Below are 20,281 nucleotides of genomic sequence, written 5' to 3'. Positions count from 1 at the left end.
TCACCCCCTCCCCCCCCAGGGAAGCCCTTTTTTTTTTTTTTTTTTTTTTTTTTTTACAAAGTTGTGATGAATATATTTTGTTACATACATTGTAACAAAATTTGCCATTTAAGCCATTTTTATGTGTAAACTTCACATAAAATTCATTGCATGAATTACATTCACAATGTAATGAAACCATAACCATTATCTATTTCTAAAACTTTTTCATCACCTCAAACAGAAACCCTAACCATTAAGCAAGTAACTCTTATTGCCCCCTCCCTATAACCCCTAGTAACATCTAATCTGTATTCTGTCTCTGTTTATTTACCTGTTCTGGGTAACCCATATAAATGGAATCATACAATATTTGTCCTTTCATGTCTGACTTATTTCAGGTAAAAATGTTTTCGTGTCATAGCGTGTGTCCAAACTTCATTCTTCTTCTTTTTTTTTTTTTAATTTATTTATTTTTGGCTGCATTGGGTCTTCGTTGCTGCGCGCAAGCTCTCTCTAGTTGTGGCGAGCGGGGGCAACTCTTCGTTGCGTTGCGCGGGCTTCTCATCGTGATGGCCTCTCCTGCCGCAGAGCACGGGCTCTAGGCGCGCAGGCTCAGCAGCTGTGGCACGGTGGCTCAGTAGTTGTGGCTCACAGGCTCTAGAACACAGGCTCAGTAGTTGTGGTGCATGGGCTTGCTCCGCGGCATGTGGGATCTTCCCGGACCGGGGCTCGAACCCATGTCCCCTGCTTTGGCAGGCAGATTCTCAACCACTGCGCCACCAGGGAAGTCCCCATTCTTTCCTTTTTAATTAAAGAGCTTTTAAAAAACTGAGATGTAATTGACATCTTCATTCCCTTTTAAGGCTGAACAAAACTCAGTTGGTATGTATAGACCACATTTTGTTTAATTGTTCACTTGCTAGACAGTTGGGTTTTCACCTTTTGGCTGTTGTGAATAATGCTGATGTGAACATGGGTATACAAATATCTCTTCATGTCCCTGTTTTCAGTATCTTTGGGTACATACCCAGAAGTGGATCATATGGTAATTCTGTGTTTAGCTTTTTGAGGAACCACCGTACTGTCTTCCACAGCAGTTGCATTGTTCCCACCAGTAATGCACAAGGGTTCCAACTTCTCCACATCCCAACACTTATTTTCTGTTTTTTTGTTTTTGTTTTTTTTTCAGTAACCACCTAAATGGGTGTGAAGTAGTGTCTCTCTCTCTCTCTCTCTTCTCTCTCTCTCTCTCTCTCTCTTTCTTTAACCATTTTAATGTGTACACTTCAGTGGTATTAAGTACCTTCCCACTGTTGTGCAACCATCATTACCATCCAGCTTCAGAACTTTTTTGTCTTCTCAAACTGAACCTCTGTACCCATTAAACAATAACTTCCTATTCTCCCCTCCCCCAACCCCTGGTACCCACCATTCTACTTTCCATCTCTATGAATTTGCTTGTCCTAGGTACCTTATATAAATAGAATCATAAATTATACAATATTTGTCCTTTCATGACTGGCGTATTTTACGTAGCAGAATGTCTCCAAGATTCATCCATGTTATAGCATCTGTCGGAATTTCATTCCTTTTTGAGGCTGAATCGTATTCATTATATATATGCTATATTATGTTTATCTTTTCATCTATTGGTGGGCATTGGGTTGTTTCCACCTTTTGACTGTTGTGAGTAATGCAGGAATGAACATGGGGGCAGGTACACATATCTACTCGAGTTCCTGCTTTCATTTCTTTTGGGTTTATACCCAGAATTGGAATTGTTGGATCACATGATAATTTTGTTTTTAATTTTTTGAGGAACTGCCATATGTTTTACACAGTGGCTGCACCATTTTACATGCCCATCAGCAACACAGAGGGTTCTGATTTCTCCACATCCTCACCAGCCTCTGTTCGGTTTGTTTGTTTGTTCGTTTATTTTTGTTTTGTTTAATAACCATCTTAATGGGTGTGAAGGTGTATCTGGTGATTTTGAGTTGCATTTCCCTAATTGCTAATGATGTTGAGAGTCTTTCTTTGTGTTTATTGACCATTTGTATGTCTTCTTTGAAGAAATGTGTATTCAAGTCCTTTGCTCATTTTTGAGTCAGGTTGTCTTTTGTTGTTGACTTTTAGTTTGCTGTATATTCTGGATGTTAATCCCTTATCAGATATGTGTATTGCAGGTATTTTCTCCCATTCGTGAATTGCCTTTTTACTCTGTTGATAGTGTTCTTTGAAGCACAGAAGTTTCTAATGTTGATGAAGTCCAGTTTGTCTTTTATTGTGACTCTGCTTTTAATGTTATATCCAAGAGATCATTGCCAAATCCAATGCATGAAGCTTCCCCTCTGTTTTCTTCTTAGAGTTTTAGATCTTAAGTTGGGGCACGAACCCATGTCCCCTGCATCGGCAGGTGGACTCTCAACCACTACGCCACCAGGGAAGCCCTCTTCCCTCTTTTGAATCCTTTTTTTGAGGTAACTTTTGTATATGGTGTTGGGTAAGGGCCCCACTTGATTCTTTTGCATGTGGATATCCAGTTTCCCTATGACCATTTGTTGCAAAGACTGTCTTTTTCCCATTGAATGGTCTTGGCACCCTTGTTGAAAATAACTTGACCATGTATGTGAGGGTTTATTTCTGGGTTCTCTATTCCATTGTTCTGTATGTCTGTCCTTATACCAATACCACACTGTTTTGATTACTGTAACTTTATAGTAAGTTTTGAAATTGGGAAGTGAGAGTCCTCCAGCTATGTTCTTTTTCAGGGCTATTCAGAGACCTATGAAATTCTATACAAATTTTAGGATGGGCTTTGGAATCAGATGGTCTTGAGTTTGCATTTTGGCTTTTCCTCATATTAGTTATATTGTTTTGGGGCAAGTCTCTCAACCTATTTGAGCCTCAGTTTCATAGTCTGTAAAGTGGGGATTGTAACAGAACTTACCCCATGGAGGACCTGTGATGATTAAGTGAGAGAACCCATGTAAAATGCGCAACTGTCGCAGAGTCAGTACTCAGCTATGCCTGCCTTTATTACTCTTGTTTCAGAGAGTAGGAATAGACATACTCAGAAAGGTCCTTTCCAGCTTAATGTTATTGTCATTTTAAACACCTGACCATAGTAGCAGTAGTAATAATATTTAATACATTGTTGCTTTAAAATTTTTCAAAACTTTTTTTTGGAGGCATAATTTACATATCATAAAATTCACTTATTGTAACAGTTCAGTTTGATGCAGTCATCACCACTATTCAGATTTAGAATATTTCCAACACCTCAAAACATTCCCTAGTTCCTGTTTGTTGTTAATCTCCACTTCCCACTCTTAACTGCAAGTCCTAGCATCCACTGATCTGCTTTCTGCCTCTGTAGTTTTATGTTTTCTAGAAATTTCATATAATTGGAATGTCTGGCTTCTTTCACTTGTAATCTCTTTTGAGATTTATCCATGTTGCATTCCTTTTTACGAGTATATCACATTTGTTTATCCATCTACCTGTGGATTGACATTTGGATTCTTTTCAGTTTTTGGCTATCATGAATAATGTTGCTACCAATGCAATTGCTTCTGATGCATCATCTCATTTACTCCTTACAGTAATCATACGAGGTAGGTACCATTATTATTCCCCTTGTGTAGGAGGAGAGCTTTGAGGCATATAGAAATTAAATATAACTTACCAAGGGTATATAGAAAGCTAAAGTTTTGGGCTTCCCTGGTGGCGCAGTGGTTAAGAATCCTCCTGCCAATGCAAGGGACATGGGTTCGAGCCCTGGTCTGGGAAGATCCCACATGCTGTGGAGCACCTAAGCCCATACACCACAACTACTGAGCCTGCGCTCTAGAGCCCTCAAGCCACAACTACTGAAGCTCGCGTGCCTAGAGCCTGCACTCTGCAACAAGAGAAGCCACCGCAATGAGAAACCTGCGCACTGCAACAAAGAGTAGCCCCCACACACCACAACTAGAGAAAGCCCGTGCGCAGCAATGAAGACCCAATGCAGCCAAAAATAAATTAAAAAAAAAAAAGAAAGCTGAAGTTTTGTCTTCCTTTTTTCTTTTTTCTTTTCTCTTGGCCATGCTGCGTGGCATGCGGGATCTTAGTTCCCCAACCAGGGATGGAACCCATGCCCCGTGCAGTGGAAGCTTGGAGTCCTAACCACTGGACCACCAGGGAATTCCCAGAAGCTGGAGTTTTGATTCAAACCCAGGCAGTCTGACTCTAAAACATATTCACTAGGCCAATGGTCTTGAAACCCTTTTACTCTTGAACCACCTAAAAGGATTAAAAAAAATTTTAACCCCTAAAATTTCGAAAAAATTTTTTACCACCTTGTACATTTCTATGTTGGCATCTTAACACTTCTGTCATAAATGGCTGCAAAGGATGTATTTTCTGGTATAATATATATACTGCATATATGCTTTAAATATGTAGTTGACAAAACCTTGGAACTGCAGATTTAATTTATGGAAAATGTCTGCCATATAATTTAATTGGCAAATCAAACTTTAATGTCTATCATTTAGCCAAACCAGACTGCATCAATGGGAACATTCCAAATCCCAATGATTTTTGAAATAAACTCTTAAAAAAGAGTAATAACATTAACTGAGCATTTATTTATGAGGCACTGTTCTAGTGAATTTACATTGTCATTTTATCCTGATAACTGTGAAGTAGACATCTTTATCCTGATTTTTAGAGAGAAGTAAACTGAGGCATTAAGTTAAATAACTTGCTTAAGGATCTACGTTGTGCAGAGCCAAGATTTTCCTCCAAGCAATCTAACTGTGAACCCCAGCAGAGTATGTCCAGAGACTGCACTCTTGTCCCTTTACCACCACACTGTGCTTTTTTATAAAACTCACTTTTAAACTAGGAACCTGACTGTAATTTGCTGGTGTAAGGGACCAGGATATAATATTTAAAATCTGGGAAATTTCTATTCACAAGAAAAAGCAGCTCTAATGAAGTATTTAAATGTCTCCCTGTAGTAGTAAAGTCTCATTTGTACATGAGCTTGAGATTCCTATGGGATAGCTCAATGGCCATTTCTGGCAGGCATTTGGACTTCATAGGGAAGTCTAAGCTGGGGATGGAGATGTGGAAATTATCATCATAGAGGTGGTAGAGATAGTGGTTAAATTGGGAATGGGTAAGATTGCCCAGTGTCTTAGCTTGGGCTGCTCTAACAAAATACCCTAGACTGGGTGACTTAAACAATACAAATTTCTCATAGTTCTGGAGCCAGGGAAGTTTTTTTTTTTTGTTTTGTTTTGTTTTTGTGGCTGCGTTGGGTCTTCATTGCTGTGCGCGAGCTTTCTCTAGTTGTGGCGAGTGAGGGTTACTCTTTGTTGAGGTGCATGGGCTTCTTATTTGTGGTGGCTTCTCTTGTTGTGGAGCGTGGGCTTTAGGCGCGAGGGCTTCAGTAGTCGTGGCTTGCGGACTCTAGATCGCAGACTCAGTAGTTGTGGCGTGTGGGCCTAGTTGCTCCGTGGCATGTGGGATCTTTCTGGACCGGGGCTCTTTCCCGTGTCCCCTGCATTGGTGGGTGGATTCTTAACCACTGTGCCACCAGGGAAGTGCCGGTGGGGAAGTTTAAGATTAAGGTGCCAGACGATATGGTTCCTGGTGAGATCCTCTTGATTTGCAGACAGCTGCCTTCCCGCTGTATGCTCACATGGCAGTGAGAGAGAGAGAGCATCTCTCTTTTGTCCCTTTTTAAATAAAATAAAATTATTTATTTATTTTTGGCTGTTTTGGGTCTTCGTTGCTGCGTGCAGGCTTTTCTCTAGTTGCAGCAAGTGGGAGCTACTCTTTGTTGCGGTGCATGGGCTTCTCATTGCGGTGGCTTCTCTTGTTGTGGAGCACGGACCCTAGGCGTGCGGGCTTTAGTAGTTGTGGCTTGCGGGCTCTAGAGCGCAGGCTCAGGAGTTGTGGTGCATGGGCCTAGTTGCTCTGCGGCGTGTGGAATCGACCAGGGCTCGAACACGTGTCCCCTGCGTTGGCAGATGGATTCTTAACCACTGCACCACCAGAGAAGTCCTCTTTTGTCCCTTCTTATAAGAGCATCAACCCCATTCCTAAGGGCTCTACCCTCATGACCTAATTACCTCCTAAAGGCCCCATCTTCAAATACCGTCACATTGGAGATTAGGACTTCAACACGTGAATTTTGAGGTAACACAAACATTCAGTTTAGTCTATAGCACCAAGAGACGGCATCAAGAACCATGCTGGGGAACAGAATAGAGGCTAGGGGATTAGCAGTATTTGGTGGACGTTCATTTATATATTGAACAAATATTTAAAGGTTTTGTATTGGGTGTGTGGGTGTGTGTTTTGCATGAGGGAGACTTGAGTATGTTTACAAACAAAAAGGAAGTAGTCAGCAGAGTGGTAATATAGGTCAAAAAATGAGTTAAGTGATGGAGCAAGGTAAGGGTACGTTCTTCAGACTACAGTCTTTAATTAATGGGTACACAAAAACATCCCAGAGAGACTATGGGCATGTACATTTTTAAAGGAATCAATATGCAGAACTTGCCTTCCATAAACACTCTTCTTAAGAATGATCTGGGGACTTCTCTGGTGGTCCACTGGGTAAGACTCCATGCTCCCAATGTGGGGGGCCCAGATTCGATCCCTGCATGCCTGCCGCAACTAAGGAGTCTGTGTGCTACAACTGAAAGATCCCACATGCTGCAACTAAAGATCCTGCATGCCATAATGAAGATCCCGCATGCCGCAACTAAGACCTGATGCAGCTTAAATAAATATTAAAACAAACAAAAAAGAATGAATCTTGCTCCTGGGTGTAAGAATGAAAACTCTTAGAAGAAAACATAGAGGGAAAGCTTTATGCGTTGGGTTTGGCAATGATCGTTTAGAGGATATGACACCAAGGGCACAGTCAACAAAAGGAAAAATAGACAAATTGGACTTCATCAAAATTAAAAACTTTTGTGGTCAGTAAATACTATGAACAGAGTAAAAAGGCAACTCACAAAATGGGAGAAAGTATTTTCAAATCACACGTCTGACAAGGGATTAATACACAGAATGTATAGAAAACTTCTAAACTCAACAACAACAACAAAAAACCTGAATCAAAAAATAGGCAAAGGGGGCTTCCCTGGTGGCGCAGTGGTTGAGAGTCCACCTGCCGATGCAGGGGACGCGGGTTCGTGCCCTGGTCCGGGAGGATCCCGCATGCCGCGGAGTGGCTTGGCCCGTGAGCCATGGCTGCTGGGCCTGCGCGTCCAGAGCCTGTGCTCCGCAGCGGTGAGAGGCCCGCGTACCGCAAAAAAAAAGGGCAAAGGACTTGAATAGACATTTCTCCCAAAAAGGATATACAGATGGCCAATAAGCACATGAAAAGATTCTCAACATCATTATTGATTAGGGAAATGCAAATCAAAACCACAATGAGATACCACTTCATACCCATTAGGAAGGCTGTTATTAAAAAACAAAACAAAACAGAAAAACAATATAACAAGTGTTGGTGAGGATGTGGATAAATTGGAACTTGTATTATTCTGCTAGGGCTGCCATAGCAAAATACCGCAGACTAGGTGGCTTAAACAACAGAAAATTATTTTCTCACAGTTTGGAGGCTGAAGTCTAAGATCAAGGTGTCAGCAGTTTTGGGTTTTGATGAGGCCTCTCTCCTTGGCTTGCAGAAGGCCATCTTCTGTCCATGTCCTCACATGGCCTTTTCCCTGTGCATGCATTCCTGGTGTCTCTTCCACTGATGCCAGTCCTGTTGGATTGGGGCCCTGCCCTTATGGCCTCTTTCAACCTTAATTACTTCCTCAAAGGCCCTATTTCCAAATACAGTCACATTGGGAGTTAGGGCTTCAGCATATGAATTGGAGGGGGCACAGTTCAGTCCATAACAAAACCATTGTACACTATTTGTGGGAATGTAAAATGGTGTAGCTGCTGTGGAAAACAGTATGGTGGTTCCTCAAAAAATTAAAAATAGAATTACCATATGATCCAGCAATTCTACTTCTGGGTATATATATCCAAAAGAACTGATCTCAAAGAGATATTTGTACACCCTTGTTCATTATTCACATTATCCAAATGATGGGAGTAACCAAGTGTCCATAAGTGGATGAATAGATAAAATGTACACACAATAGAATATTATTCAGCCTTAAAAAGGCATGAAATTCTGATAGATGTTGGAATATGTATGAACCTTGAAGACATTATGGTAAATGAAATAAGCCAGAAAGAACAAATATTGTATGATTCCACTAGTATTGAGGTACTTTAGAGTAGTCAAAATCATAAAGACAAAGTGGAACGGTGGTTGCCAAGGACTAGGTTAAGAGGGGAGTGGGGAGTACTGTTTAGTGGGTACAGAGTTTCTGTTTTGCAAGATGAAAAAAGTTTTGTGGATGGATGGGGATGATATTTGCAAAACACTGTGGATGTACTTAATCCCTCGTAACTGTATACTTAAAGATGGTTAAAGTGGTAAACTTAAATTATTTTTTAAAAATGGCTCTTGTTGATTCTCCTTTTCCACTTCCTCTTTCTTACTAACCCTTCTCCCACTTTACCAAAAAGTCACCTTTGCATTTGCAATCTAACTGAAGTACACTGTGCCAGGGAGGATACCCTTTAGGACACCAAACAATGTTTATATCTCATCCCCCATTGAAGGATATTTGGGTTGTTTCCATTTTTTTTTAAAGCTATTATGAATAAAGCTGTTGTGAACATTTTTGTAGAGGTCTTTTATTTTCATTTATCTTAGGCAAATACTTTAGAAGTGGAATTGCTGGGCTTCCCTGGTGGCGGGGTGGTTGGGAGTCCGCCTGCCGATGCAGGGGGCGCGGGTTCGTGCCCCGGTCCGGGAAGATCCCACATGCCGCGGCGTGGCTGGGCCTGTCAGCCATGGCCGCTGAGCCTGCGCGTGCGGAGCCTGTGCTCTGCAGCGGGAGAGACCACGACAGTGAGAGGCCCGCATACCGAAAAAAAAAAAAAAAAAAGAAGTGGAATTGCTGGGTCATAGGGTAGTGTTTCTCAGGCCAGTTTCTGAAGTGATTGTACAATTTTGCATTCTTTGTGTGTGTGTGTGAACTTTTTTTTTTTAATTTATCTTATTTTATTTTTGGCTGCATTGGGTCTTCATTGCTGCACGCGGGGCTTTCTCTAGTTGCAGTGAGAGGGGGATACTCTTCCTTGCCATGCCCGGGCGGCTTCTCTTGTTGCGGAGCGCAGACTCTAGGTGCACAGACTTCAGTACTTGTGGCTTGCGGGTTCTAGAGCGCAGACTCAGTAGTTGTGGCACGCGGGCTCAGTAGTTGTGGCTCATGGGCTCTAGAGCGCAGGCTCAGTAGTGGTGGCATATGGGCTTAGTTGCTCCGCGGCATGTGGGATCTTCCCGGGCCAGGGCTCGAACCAGTGTCCCCTGCATTGGCAGGCGGATTCTCAACCACTGCGCCACCAGTGAAGCCCTACAATTTTGCATTCTTTCGAGTAGTGTATGAGTTCTGATTGCTGGAAATCTTTGTGTATCTGATTTTGTGAATCTTTTTAATTTTAGCAATTCTAGTGAGTGTGTATTGGTATCTCATTGTGGTTTTAATCTTTTCCTTCTGACTAATAATAGGGAGCATTTGTCAGACATGTGTCACAAATATTTACTTGCTGTTCTGTAGTTTACCTATTCATTTTTTTAACAGTGTCTTTTTTTTTTTTTTGCGGTATGCGGGCCTCTCACTGCTGTGGCCTCTCCCGCTGCAGAGAACAGGCTCCGGACGCGCAGGCTCAGCAGCCATGGCCCACGGGCCCAGCCGCTCCGCCGCATGCGGGATCCTCCCGGACCGGGGCACGAACCCGCGTCCCCCGCATCGGCAGGCGGACTCTCAACCACTGCGCTATGCCTCTTGGCTTATGGCATCTTAGTTCCCTGACCAGGGATTGAACCCGGGCCCCGTAGTGAAAGCGTGAAGTCTTAACCACTGGACCGCCAGAGAATTCCCTGTGTTTTCTTTTAGAAACGTTATAGTTTTAGCTTCTGCATTTATGTAGATCCACTTTTAATGTGGTATGATAATAGGCAAAGCAAATGCCATCAGTGGGGATTTAGGATATGATTCTGGAGAGGAAGCCTGAAAAATCGCTATTACATTTGAGGAGGAATCTTTTATTTATTTTATTTATTTATTTATTTTTGCCTGTGTTGGGTCTTCATTGCTGCTCGCAGGCTTTCTCTAGTTGCAGTGAACGGGGGCCGCTCTTAACTGTGGTGCATGTGCTTCTCATTGCGGTGGTTTCTCTTGTTGCTGAACACGGCCTCCAGGGCATGTGGGCTTCAGTAGTTGTGGCTTGCGGGCTCTAGAGCGCAGGCTCAGGAGTTGTGGTGCTCGGGCTTAGTTGCTCCGTGGTATGTGGGATCTTACCAGACCAGGCATCGAACCTGGGTCCCCTGCATTGGCAGGTGGATTCTTAACCACTGCGCCACCAGGGAAGTCCCGAGGACAAATCTTTTTAAGTGTAATTGAAATGAATACACTTAAATTTTTTTAATGGGAATTTGCAGGGGTTGGGGGAGCAGTGGTGCTTCCAGCAGTCACTAATTCTAGGTCCAATAGTGCATATTAAAATTACTGCTGTTTAAAAACTCATAGTTGGATCATAGTTGGGTAGGTGCTCACACCAATCCTTGCCTGTTGGTGCCCCCTTGATCCTCTTAGCTGAGTGTCCTGTTTGGCTCAAAGCATTTACTTTGGAAAAAATTAGAATGTTTAAAGCAGGAACAGGCTGCTATATACCACAGCTAAAACTAATGGAATAGTACCCCTGGTTCTGCTTTGTTGGCTTTTGGAACTGAAGTCATGAGTAAGAGGGGTGGCCCTGGGTATTGGTTTTATTTTGCTGGAGGTAAATTTCTTGGACATGTGCAGAATGGACCAAAGTGAAAGTATTTGCCGAGAATTTTTTTTTTAATTAATTTATTTAATTTATTTTTGTCTGTGTTGGGTCGTCATTGCTGCGCGCGGGCTTTCTCTAGTTGCAGCGAGCGGGGGCTACTCTTTGTTGCGACAGGCGGGTTTTTCATTGCGGTAGCTTGTCTTGTTGCGGAGCATGGGCTCTAGGCATGCGGGCTTCAGTAGTTGTGGCATGTGGGCTCAATAGTTGTGGCTCGCAGGCTCTGGAGTGTAGGCTCAGTAGTTGTGGCGCACGGGCTTAGTTGCTCCGCGGCATGTGGGATCTTCCCGGAGCAGGGCTTGAACCTGTGTCCCCTGCATTGGCAGGAGGATTCTTAGCCACTGCGCCACCAGGGATGTCCTGCCAATAATGTTTTTATTAATCAAGAGTCAAAGGCAGAAGAGGCTCAGAAACAATCAGCTAACATCATCATTCTAACCTTAAAGGCTGCTGACCCTATTCAGTGGGGAGGCTTTATTCCCATACCCACTGGTTGGTTTCCAGGAAACCAAAGTCTTTATGTTCTCGGGGAGTATAATTGTAAAGCTGAAAATGAAAGGAATTGATGAGAAGGGCATCACTAGGAGTGCAATCCATAGTTTAATGTGATGCTTGCTATCTCTCAGGATTAAATGACTCCTGTTAACCAGTATTCACGTGAAATTACTTTTCAGTTCAGCATTCAGAACTCTCATTTGAGTATCATATAGAGTGAAGTAAGTCAAAGGAAAACAAATATCTTATATTAACGCATATGTGTGAAACGTAGAAAAATGGTACAGATGAACCTATTTGCAGGGCAGGAATAGAAACTCAGTTGTAGAGAACTGATGTGTGGACGTGGGGGGGAAGGGGAGGGTGGAATGAATTGGGAGATTAGGTTTGACGTAAATACACTACCATGTGTAAAATAGATAGCTAGTGGGAACCTGCTGTATAGCACAGGGAGCTCAGCTCAGTGCTCTGTGATGACCTAGATGGGTGGGATGAGGGGGTAGGAAGGTCCAAGAGGGAGGGGATATATGTATACATATAGCTGATTCACTTCACTGTACAGCAGAAACTAACACAACATTGTAAAGCAATTATACTACAATAAAAATTAACAAACAAACAAAAGCCTGTCATTTGCCTATTTACTACTGCCACCAAGATCTACACCTGCAGCAGCTTCACTTGGACTTAACATCTCAGCCTTACCACAGGGGCCCTGTTACTCATTGCTATGTTGCATCTGTTAGGGGTGGGATCTGGGCATTTGAGGTGGCAGGCCTTCTGTTCCCACTTGCATGTTCACCGCCAGGTACAGTTGTGTAGTTAGTGTTACAGTGCCACTCATTTTCAGAGTTAGGTGGTATGGCAGGTGACTTGTTATACATTCCTTAGTGGATTCTGACTTTCTTGGCTCCTGTCTTGCTGTGTATATCAACCAATATCCCTGCTGGGTTCTGATGAGCTTCAGAATTTAAAGCCTTAATCTGGCATTCAGTTCATCCCGCAGTGCCAGTTCTGTTTACCAAAAGTAGCCCTGGCTCCATGCCAGTAACTCAAGAGTTTTTGTTTTTTTTTGCGGTACGTGGGCCTCTCACTGTTGTGGCCTCTCCCGTCGCGGAGCGCAGGCTCAGCGGCCATGGCTCACGGGCCCAGCCGCTCCGCGGCACGTGAGATCTTCCTGGACCGGGTCACGAACCCGTGTCCCCTGCATCGGCAGGCGGACTCTCAACCACTGCGCCACCAGGGAAGCCCAACTCAAGAGTTTTTACCCATTTAAAGTTTAAGGATAGTTTAACATCATTTCAGCCCCAAGACCTGTAATCATTTGCTTTGCTGGATTAAGCTGTCTGAAGAATTCCAGCTATTCTGAGGAAAATTTTGGAGGGAACCACTAGATGTTTGTACATATCTTTGGCCCTGTTCACACCAGTAGTATATGAGGGTTCTAATTTCTCCAGATTCTTGTCAACTTATCTTTTTATTAGAGACACCCTAGTGGATATGAAGTGGTATCTTACTGTGGTTTTTTTTGTTTGTTTTTTTGTTTGTTTTGTTTTGTTTTGTTTTTTGGCTTATGGGATCTTAGTTCCCCGACCAGGGATTGAACCTGGGCCACGGCATTGAAAGTGCTGAGTCCTAACCACTGGACCACCAGGGAACCCCCTTATTATGGTTTTGATGTGCATTTCCCTTATGGGTAATGTTGAGCATTTTTCTTGTGCTTATTGGCCTTTTAAAAGTATCATCTTTGGAGAAATGTCTATTCATAGCCTTTGCCCATTTTAAAAATTGGGTTATTTTGCTACTGAGTTATAAAATAGTTCTTTATGTATTCTAGATACAGGTCCCTTATCAAATATGATTTACACAAGTTTTCTCCCATTCTGTGGGCTGTCTTCACTTTCTTGATGGTGTCCTTTAAAGCACAAAATTTAAAATTTTGATGGTATCCAATTGATCTATTTTATTTTTCCTTTTGTTGCTTGTGCTTTTGGTATTCATCTTATCCAAAAAGCCATTTCTTAATCTAAGGTCATGAAGATTTATGCCTGTTCTAAGAATTTTATAGTTTTACCTCTTAAAACATTTAGGTCTTTGATCCATTTGTATTAATTTTTATACATGACATGAAGTAGGGGTTCAACTTTATTCTTCTGCATGGGGACATCCACTTGTCCCAGTACCATTTGTTGAAAAGACTGTTCTTTCTTCATTGAATTGTCTTAGAACTCTTGTCTAATACACTTGATCCTAAATGTGAGGGTTTATTTCTGGACTCTCAATTCTGTTTTATTGATCTTTGTTTATCCTTATGTCAGTGCCACACTGTCTCGATAACTGTAGCTTTGTTTTCTTTTTTTTTAATTGAAGTATAGTTGATTTACGATATCGTATTCATTTCAGGTATACAGCACAGTGATTCAGTTTTTCGTATACACACACACACACACACACACACACATATTCCTTTTCAGATTCTTTTCCCTTATAGGTTATTAAAAAATACCGAGTATAGTCCCCTGTGCTATGCAGTAGGTCCTTGTGGGTCATCTATTTTATATATAGTATTGTGTATATGTAAATCCCAACCTCCCAATTTATCCCTCCCTGCATCCCCCCTTCCCCATTGGTAACAACAAGTTTGTTTTCTATGTCTGTGAGTCGCTTTCTGTTTTGTAAATAAGTTTATTTATATCATTTATATCATTTTTTTAAGACTCCACATAGTAGCGATATCATATGATATTTGTCTTTCTCTTTCTGGCTTACCTCACTTAGAATGATAATCTAAATGTTGCTGCAAATGGCATTATTTCGTTCTTTTTTATAGCTGAGTAATATTCCATTGTATATGTATATACTACATCTTCTTTATCCATTCATGTGTCAATGGACATTTAGGTTGCTTGTAGTTAAGTTTTAGAATCAGGAAATGTGAGTCCCCTAACTTTGTGGTATGTGTTCTTTTCTATTTTGCACAGATGATACCATATTACAAATAATACTTTGCACATATTTTTAAACTTAATATATAATAGTTTATCCTATATAAATTAACATAGCTATTTCATTTTTTGAGAGTTGCATAGTATTTCAGTAGTACAAATATATTCTGTTGATGTAATATAGATTTTATAATCTTTTGCTATTACAAACAGTGCTGCACTATGTACCTTTGTAAACATGTCACCTCACATTGTAAGTTTCTAGAGAATGAATTCCTAGAAGAGGAACTAGAAAGTCAGAAGTTATATGCATTTAAAATTTTGTGAATTCTAGTTTATGTAGAAGGAAAACTATGGAAAACTGTAGAATTTTTCCTTATGTTATTGATGTCTAACTTTATCCTGTTTTGGTTAGAGAGGATACTTTGTACGGTTATTTATCTTATAAAATCTATTGAGGCTTGTTTGTGGCCCAGCAAATGGTCCATCCTGAAGAATATCCCATGTGCACTTGACAAGATGTGATTCTACTGTTGTTGGGTGGAGTGTTCTGTGTCAATTAGATGTGTTTGGTTTATTGTGCTAAGTTCTCTGTTTTCTTATATACTGTCTGGTTGATCAATTCATTATTCAAAGTGAGGTTTGAAGTTTCCAACTGTTATAGAACTGTCTACTTCTCCCTTCAGTTTCTTTCAGTTTTTGCTTCATATATTTTGAGGGTCTGTTATTAGGTGTATAATGTTTATGATTTATCTTCTTGTGTTTTTTTAACCTTTAAATTAATATATAATGCCCTTTGTCTTTTGTACCTTTTTTGATTTAAAGTCTGTTTTGTCTGATACTAGTATAGCCACCACAGATCTCATTTGGTTACTATTTGCGTGGAATATTTTTTTCTGTCTTTTCCCTTTCAACCTATTTGTGTCTTTGGATCTACAGCGAGTCTGTTGTAGACAGCATATAGTTGGATTATGTTTTTTAATCTATTATGCCAATCTTGTCTTTTGAGAAGAAGATTTTAAACTGTTTACATTTAAAGTGATTACTAATAAGGAGGAACTTCTGCCATTTTGCTATTTGTAATCTGTATTCCTTATAGCTTTTTTTCCCTTCATTTCTTCCATTATTACCTTATTTAGTGTGTAGTTGATTTTTTTATAGTGAAATGTCTTGAATGCCTTCTCATTTTCTTATGTGTATATTCTAAAGATATTTTCTTTGTGGTTACCATGGGAATTACATTTAACATCGTATAGTTATAACAATTTAATTTGAATTTATACCAACTTAAGTTCAATAGCATAGAAAAACTGCTTCTATACTGTTCCTTTCCTTCCCTCTGTCTTTTTTTTAATATATTATCCCATTGCTTCTATTTATTTATTTATGTATGTATGTATGTTTGGCTGCATTGGGTCTTTGTTGCTGCACGCTGGCTTTCTCTAGTTGCAGTGAGCGGGGGCTACTCCTCATTGCAGTGCGCAGGCCTCTCACTGCGGTGGCCTCTCTTGCTGTGGAGCACGGTCTCCAGGCGCATGGGCTTCAATAGTTGTGGCACACGGGCTCAGTAGTTGTGGCTCGTGGGCTCCAGAGTGCAGGGTCAGTAGCTGTGGTGCACGGGGTCAGTTGCTCTGCGGCATGTGGGATCTTCCCGGACCAGGGCTCGAACTCGTGTCCCCTGCGCTGGCAGGTGGATTCTTAACCACTGCACCACCAGTGAAGTCCCCCTTCCCTCTGTTATTGATGTCACAGATAACATCTTTATAAATTGTGTCCCATTAACCTAGATTAATAATTTTTTTAAATGTATTCATTTATTTATTTATTTTTGGCTGCGTTGGGTCTTCGTTGCTGCACGCGGGCTTTCTGTAGTTGCAGCGAGCAGGGGTACTCTTGGTTGCGGTGAGCAGGCTTCTTATTGTGGTGGCTTCTCTTGTTGCGCAGCACGGGCTCTAGGTGCGTGGGCTCAGTAGTTGTGGCGCACGGGCTTAGTTGCTCCGCGGCATGTGGGATCTTCCCAGACCAGGCTCGAACCCGTCACCCCTGCATTGGCAGGCAGATTCTTAACCACTGCGCCACCAGGGAAGTCCCTCTTCCCTCTGTTACTGTTGTCACAGATAACATCTTTATAAATGGTGTCCCATTAACATAGATTAATAATTGTTTTTTATGCGTTTGTCTTTTAAATCATGTAGAAAGTAAAAACTGGAGTTAAAAATTGAAGTTACAATAATACTAGCTTTTATAATTGCTCTTGCTTTTTTAATCTTTACTGAAGCTTTATTTCTTCATATGGCTTCAAGTTACTTTTGACTTTCTTTCATTTCTTGCAGGGCCCATCTACTGGTAACAAATTCCCTCAGCTTTTGCTTATCAGGAAATGTCTTAATTTCTTACTCTTTTTTTTTTTTTTCCACGCCAAGTGGCATGCGGGATCTTAGTTCCCTGACCAGGGATTGAACCCGTGCCCCCTGCAGTGGAAACACAGAGTCTTAACCACTGGACCACCAGGGAAGTCCCTCTTTCTCATTTTTGAAGGAGAGTTTTGCTAGATATAGAATTCTTTTCCTATACCATTTTTGCAAAGGCTATTCCTTAGGTGTGATCACTGACACCTGTTCTCTTAGCCTTTGTTCATCTAATGTGTTAACCAAGATTTCCTTGAATGCTAGGAGCTCAAACAGATAAAACAAAAATGGACAAAAAACACACCAACAAAAATAAGAGAAAGAAAAACCCACCTCTCTCTGTTTTTGCAGATTGGTTCTGTGCTGGAGCCATTCCTTCAACACTTAGCTAGGCTTGCTCTGAACCTAGAGATCAGCCTGAGGTGAAAGCTTAGAGTCTTCTCAGGTTTTGTCTGATCATGTGTCTGGGTATGCTTGTGGTGTTCTAAATTTTCTCATATACATGGTGCCTTGGAATGTCCTAACTCCCCAAAGTGTTTTCACCCCAACCTCTCCATATCTGTGAGTCTGTAGTCTGCTTTGCAGCTTTTATTAGCAGTGCCTGCCGCTTTTCCCCCCAGAGTTCTGAGTTAGGTAAAACAGAGGCAAGTACCTTGCATCAGTCCTTCAGATAGCCCCCATACAGATTAGAACAGATGTACACAATAATTTACAAATCAGGTTTCCCTTGGGTTTAGGGAGGGAGCTGAAAACTGGGCTGCCTTCAAGACAAGAACCACTGCCATGCTGGGGTGGGGGTGGGGCAAGGATCCGTAAAAACACCAAAAAACTTTCCTATTATTTTGAGGATGACTTTTTCATTTTTTATTCTTTTTAAAAAATATTTATTTATTTGGCTGCGCCTGGTCTTAGTTGCGGCTCGTGGGATCTTTATTATGGCACGTGGGATCTTTGTTGCGGCATTCGGCATCTAGTGCCGCTGACCAGGGATTGAACCCATGCCCCCTGCGTTGGGAGCGCCGGATCTTAACTACTGGACCACCAGGGAAGTCCCGAGGATGACTTTTTCTTGATTGAGTGTTCAGTTGGTTGTTGTAAAGCTTTGACTGTTTTCTAAAGCTACAACAAAGTTGGTTCAGACTGCTTGTTTTTTGATGTTTCTGTTGAGGAATGAGGCTTTGGAATTTCATAGTCTGCTGTTTTGCTGACATGTGGGTTGTGTTTTCACTCTCTTGATAGTGTACTTGGATTCACAAAAGTTTTCAATTTTGATGAAGTCTACTTTATTTTTTCTTTTGTTGTCATAGTAAGAAACCATTGCCAAATCCAAGGTCATAAAAGTTTGCCTCTTTTTGGGAATTCCCTGGTGGTCCAGTGGTTAGGACTTGGCTCTTTCACTGCCTGGGCCCAGGTTCAGTCGGGGAACTAGGCTCCCACAGGCCTCATGGTATGGCCAAAAAAAAAAAAGTTTGCCACTTTTTTAGTAGCTGGAGCACAGGTCCTGTGATGACTTCTCAGCCTTAGGTTACATGCCCATCTTCAAAGCAATCACTGTGGTGAGGTAATAGACTATTCTTTTCTTGCTTTTTTTTTTTTTTTTTTACTTTTTATTTATTTTTTGGCTGCTCTGCTTGGCATGTGGGATCTTATTTCCCCCACCAGTGATTGAACTTGTGCCCCCTGCATTGGAAGCTTGGAGTCTTAACCACTGGGCAGCCAGGGAAGTCCCGGTAATAGACTATTCTGATTGGCCAGGCTGAATAGAGTAGGATCAGCCGCACAGACTGAGAGTGGTGTTTATGCTAAGGTGCTATTTCCGAAAAGGAGGATAGAATGGGTGCCAGAAAAATTAGTAAATATATTATGAAGCATTCTTAGTACATTGAGAAGTTGATGGTGCCCTAGAGTGCACATTTTAAATTTAAAATGTATTTTTCTTGCTATAAATTAACATGTAAATGTTTAAAAGTGACTTCCAAAACTATACCTGCTGATGTTTTCCCTGATAAGCCAAACAGGAGGAAATTGTTTTATTCTTTACTTCATGTTCCAATGTACTCATTTTTTGTGGTTTGTTTTGTACAGGTACTGTGATAACCAGAGTTTGGTAGCAAGGATCTACTTATTGGACCCTCTTGACATAGAAAGAGATGTGGGGGGATTCTCGATCTGCTAACAGAACAGGACCTTTTCGGTAAGTCTTTAAATTTGAATATTGAAATGTCAGTATTTTAATGATACAGTATAATATTTTTGGCCTACCATAAAGAGGGATATTTTCTAGAAATAGCTCTGATTTTTAAAAAATAGAAACTATTTAAAATTTTTCTAGTCATTTCTAAAGTGATTGTGAGACTAAATACCCAGTGTGTCGAGTGTTTTGTGTTTTAGCATTTTTAAAAGCATTAACAAAATCCCCCAATTTCTAAAAATATTTTTTGTCTCTTTTAGCAAAGTAATACATATTTGATTAATAAGGAAAGCTAGTAAAAAATGTACATAAATGTATGTAAATGTTTCATTAAATTCAGTAATTTATGTCTAGAATCCAGAGCTCTGTCTTTCCTGTGACACATTGTGTTTCAGCTACCAAAAATAGTTCTGAGAAAGAAAAATTACTCGATGCAATTTTCTAAGCTACATTTCAATTTTAAGGATTACTAGGTACAAAGATAAGTGGAGAAGGTGGTACCGTTCAGTTGTAAATGGATTATATTTTAGAATTGTGGGAAGTTAATTTTTTATAGCCAGTATAATAAACACTGATGATGGTATTTCAAAACTTTTGCATTGTGTTTACAATTGGAATATGATTGTTATGGCTTTACTTGGTATGTGGCAAAGAAATCTGACCTTTAAAGCTATACATTAAAAAATATTTATGCTCCAGGGAGTTCCCTGGTGGTCCAGTGGTTAGGACTCCATACTCTCACTGCCAAGGGCCTGGGTTCAGTCCCTGGTGGGGGAACTAAAATCCCACAAGCCATGTGGTGTGGCCAAAAAAAAAAATTTATGTTCTAATTGAAACTTCTGTTACTAGTAAATTTTGATTGGCAGTCTGCAGGATCTTCTTGTGCAAATTCAACAGATGTTTTATTATTTTGAAGCTTGGGGTTCCAATGAAAAATTTAGGGAGAGAACTAAGTTTTAAAAAAATCCGTATAGGGCTTCCCTTGTGGCGCAGTGGTTGAGGGTTCGCCTGCCGATGCAGGGGACGCAGGTTCGTGCCCCGGTCTGGGAAGATCCCACATGCCGCGGAGCGGCTGGGCCCGTGAGCTGTGGCCGCGTCCGGAGCCTGTGCTCCGCAACGGGAGAGGCCATAGCAGTGAGAGGCCCGCGTACCGCAAAAAAAAAAAAAAAAATCCGTATAATATTTAGTAAAACTAGTTTCATGAATAAAGGGGTATTTACTTTCTGCTTAGCGGTCTTTAAATTAAAGCAGTGGTGGTGATGCTGGTTATGTTTTTCCTTTCACAATATTAA

At 41.1% G+C, this 20,281-nt stretch overlaps 1 protein-coding gene and 1 non-coding gene across 3 annotated transcripts in view; one reads left to right on the top strand and one right to left on the bottom strand.

Annotated features, from left to right (window-relative positions):
- RBM6 (RNA binding motif protein 6) overlaps positions 1–20,281 on the top strand; it is a 111,116-nt gene that overhangs the window by 2,636 nt on the left and 88,199 nt on the right. For both annotated transcript variants that reach the window (XM_024737470.1, XM_024737479.1), the window contains one exon: positions 18,884–18,992. In XM_024737470.1, coding sequence (XP_024593238.1) covers positions 18,949–18,992 — 44 coding nt within the window. In that variant the 5' untranslated portion in view covers positions 18,884–18,948. The remainder of the gene's footprint in view (positions 1–18,883; positions 18,993–20,281) is intronic.
- Positions 13,031–13,102, bottom strand: TRNAE-UUC (transfer RNA glutamic acid (anticodon UUC)). Its single transcript has one exon. It is a non-coding gene; the product is annotated as a tRNA-Glu (tRNA).

This window comes from Neophocaena asiaeorientalis, unplaced genomic scaffold, assembly GCF_003031525.2.
Source record: "Neophocaena asiaeorientalis asiaeorientalis breed wild unplaced genomic scaffold, Neophocaena_asiaeorientalis_V1.1 scaffold680, whole genome shotgun sequence".
Lineage (NCBI taxonomy): Eukaryota > Metazoa > Chordata > Mammalia > Artiodactyla > Phocoenidae > Neophocaena > Neophocaena asiaeorientalis.
Note: the sequence above shows the minus strand (reverse complement) of the source record. Positions and strands in the feature narration are given on the sequence as shown.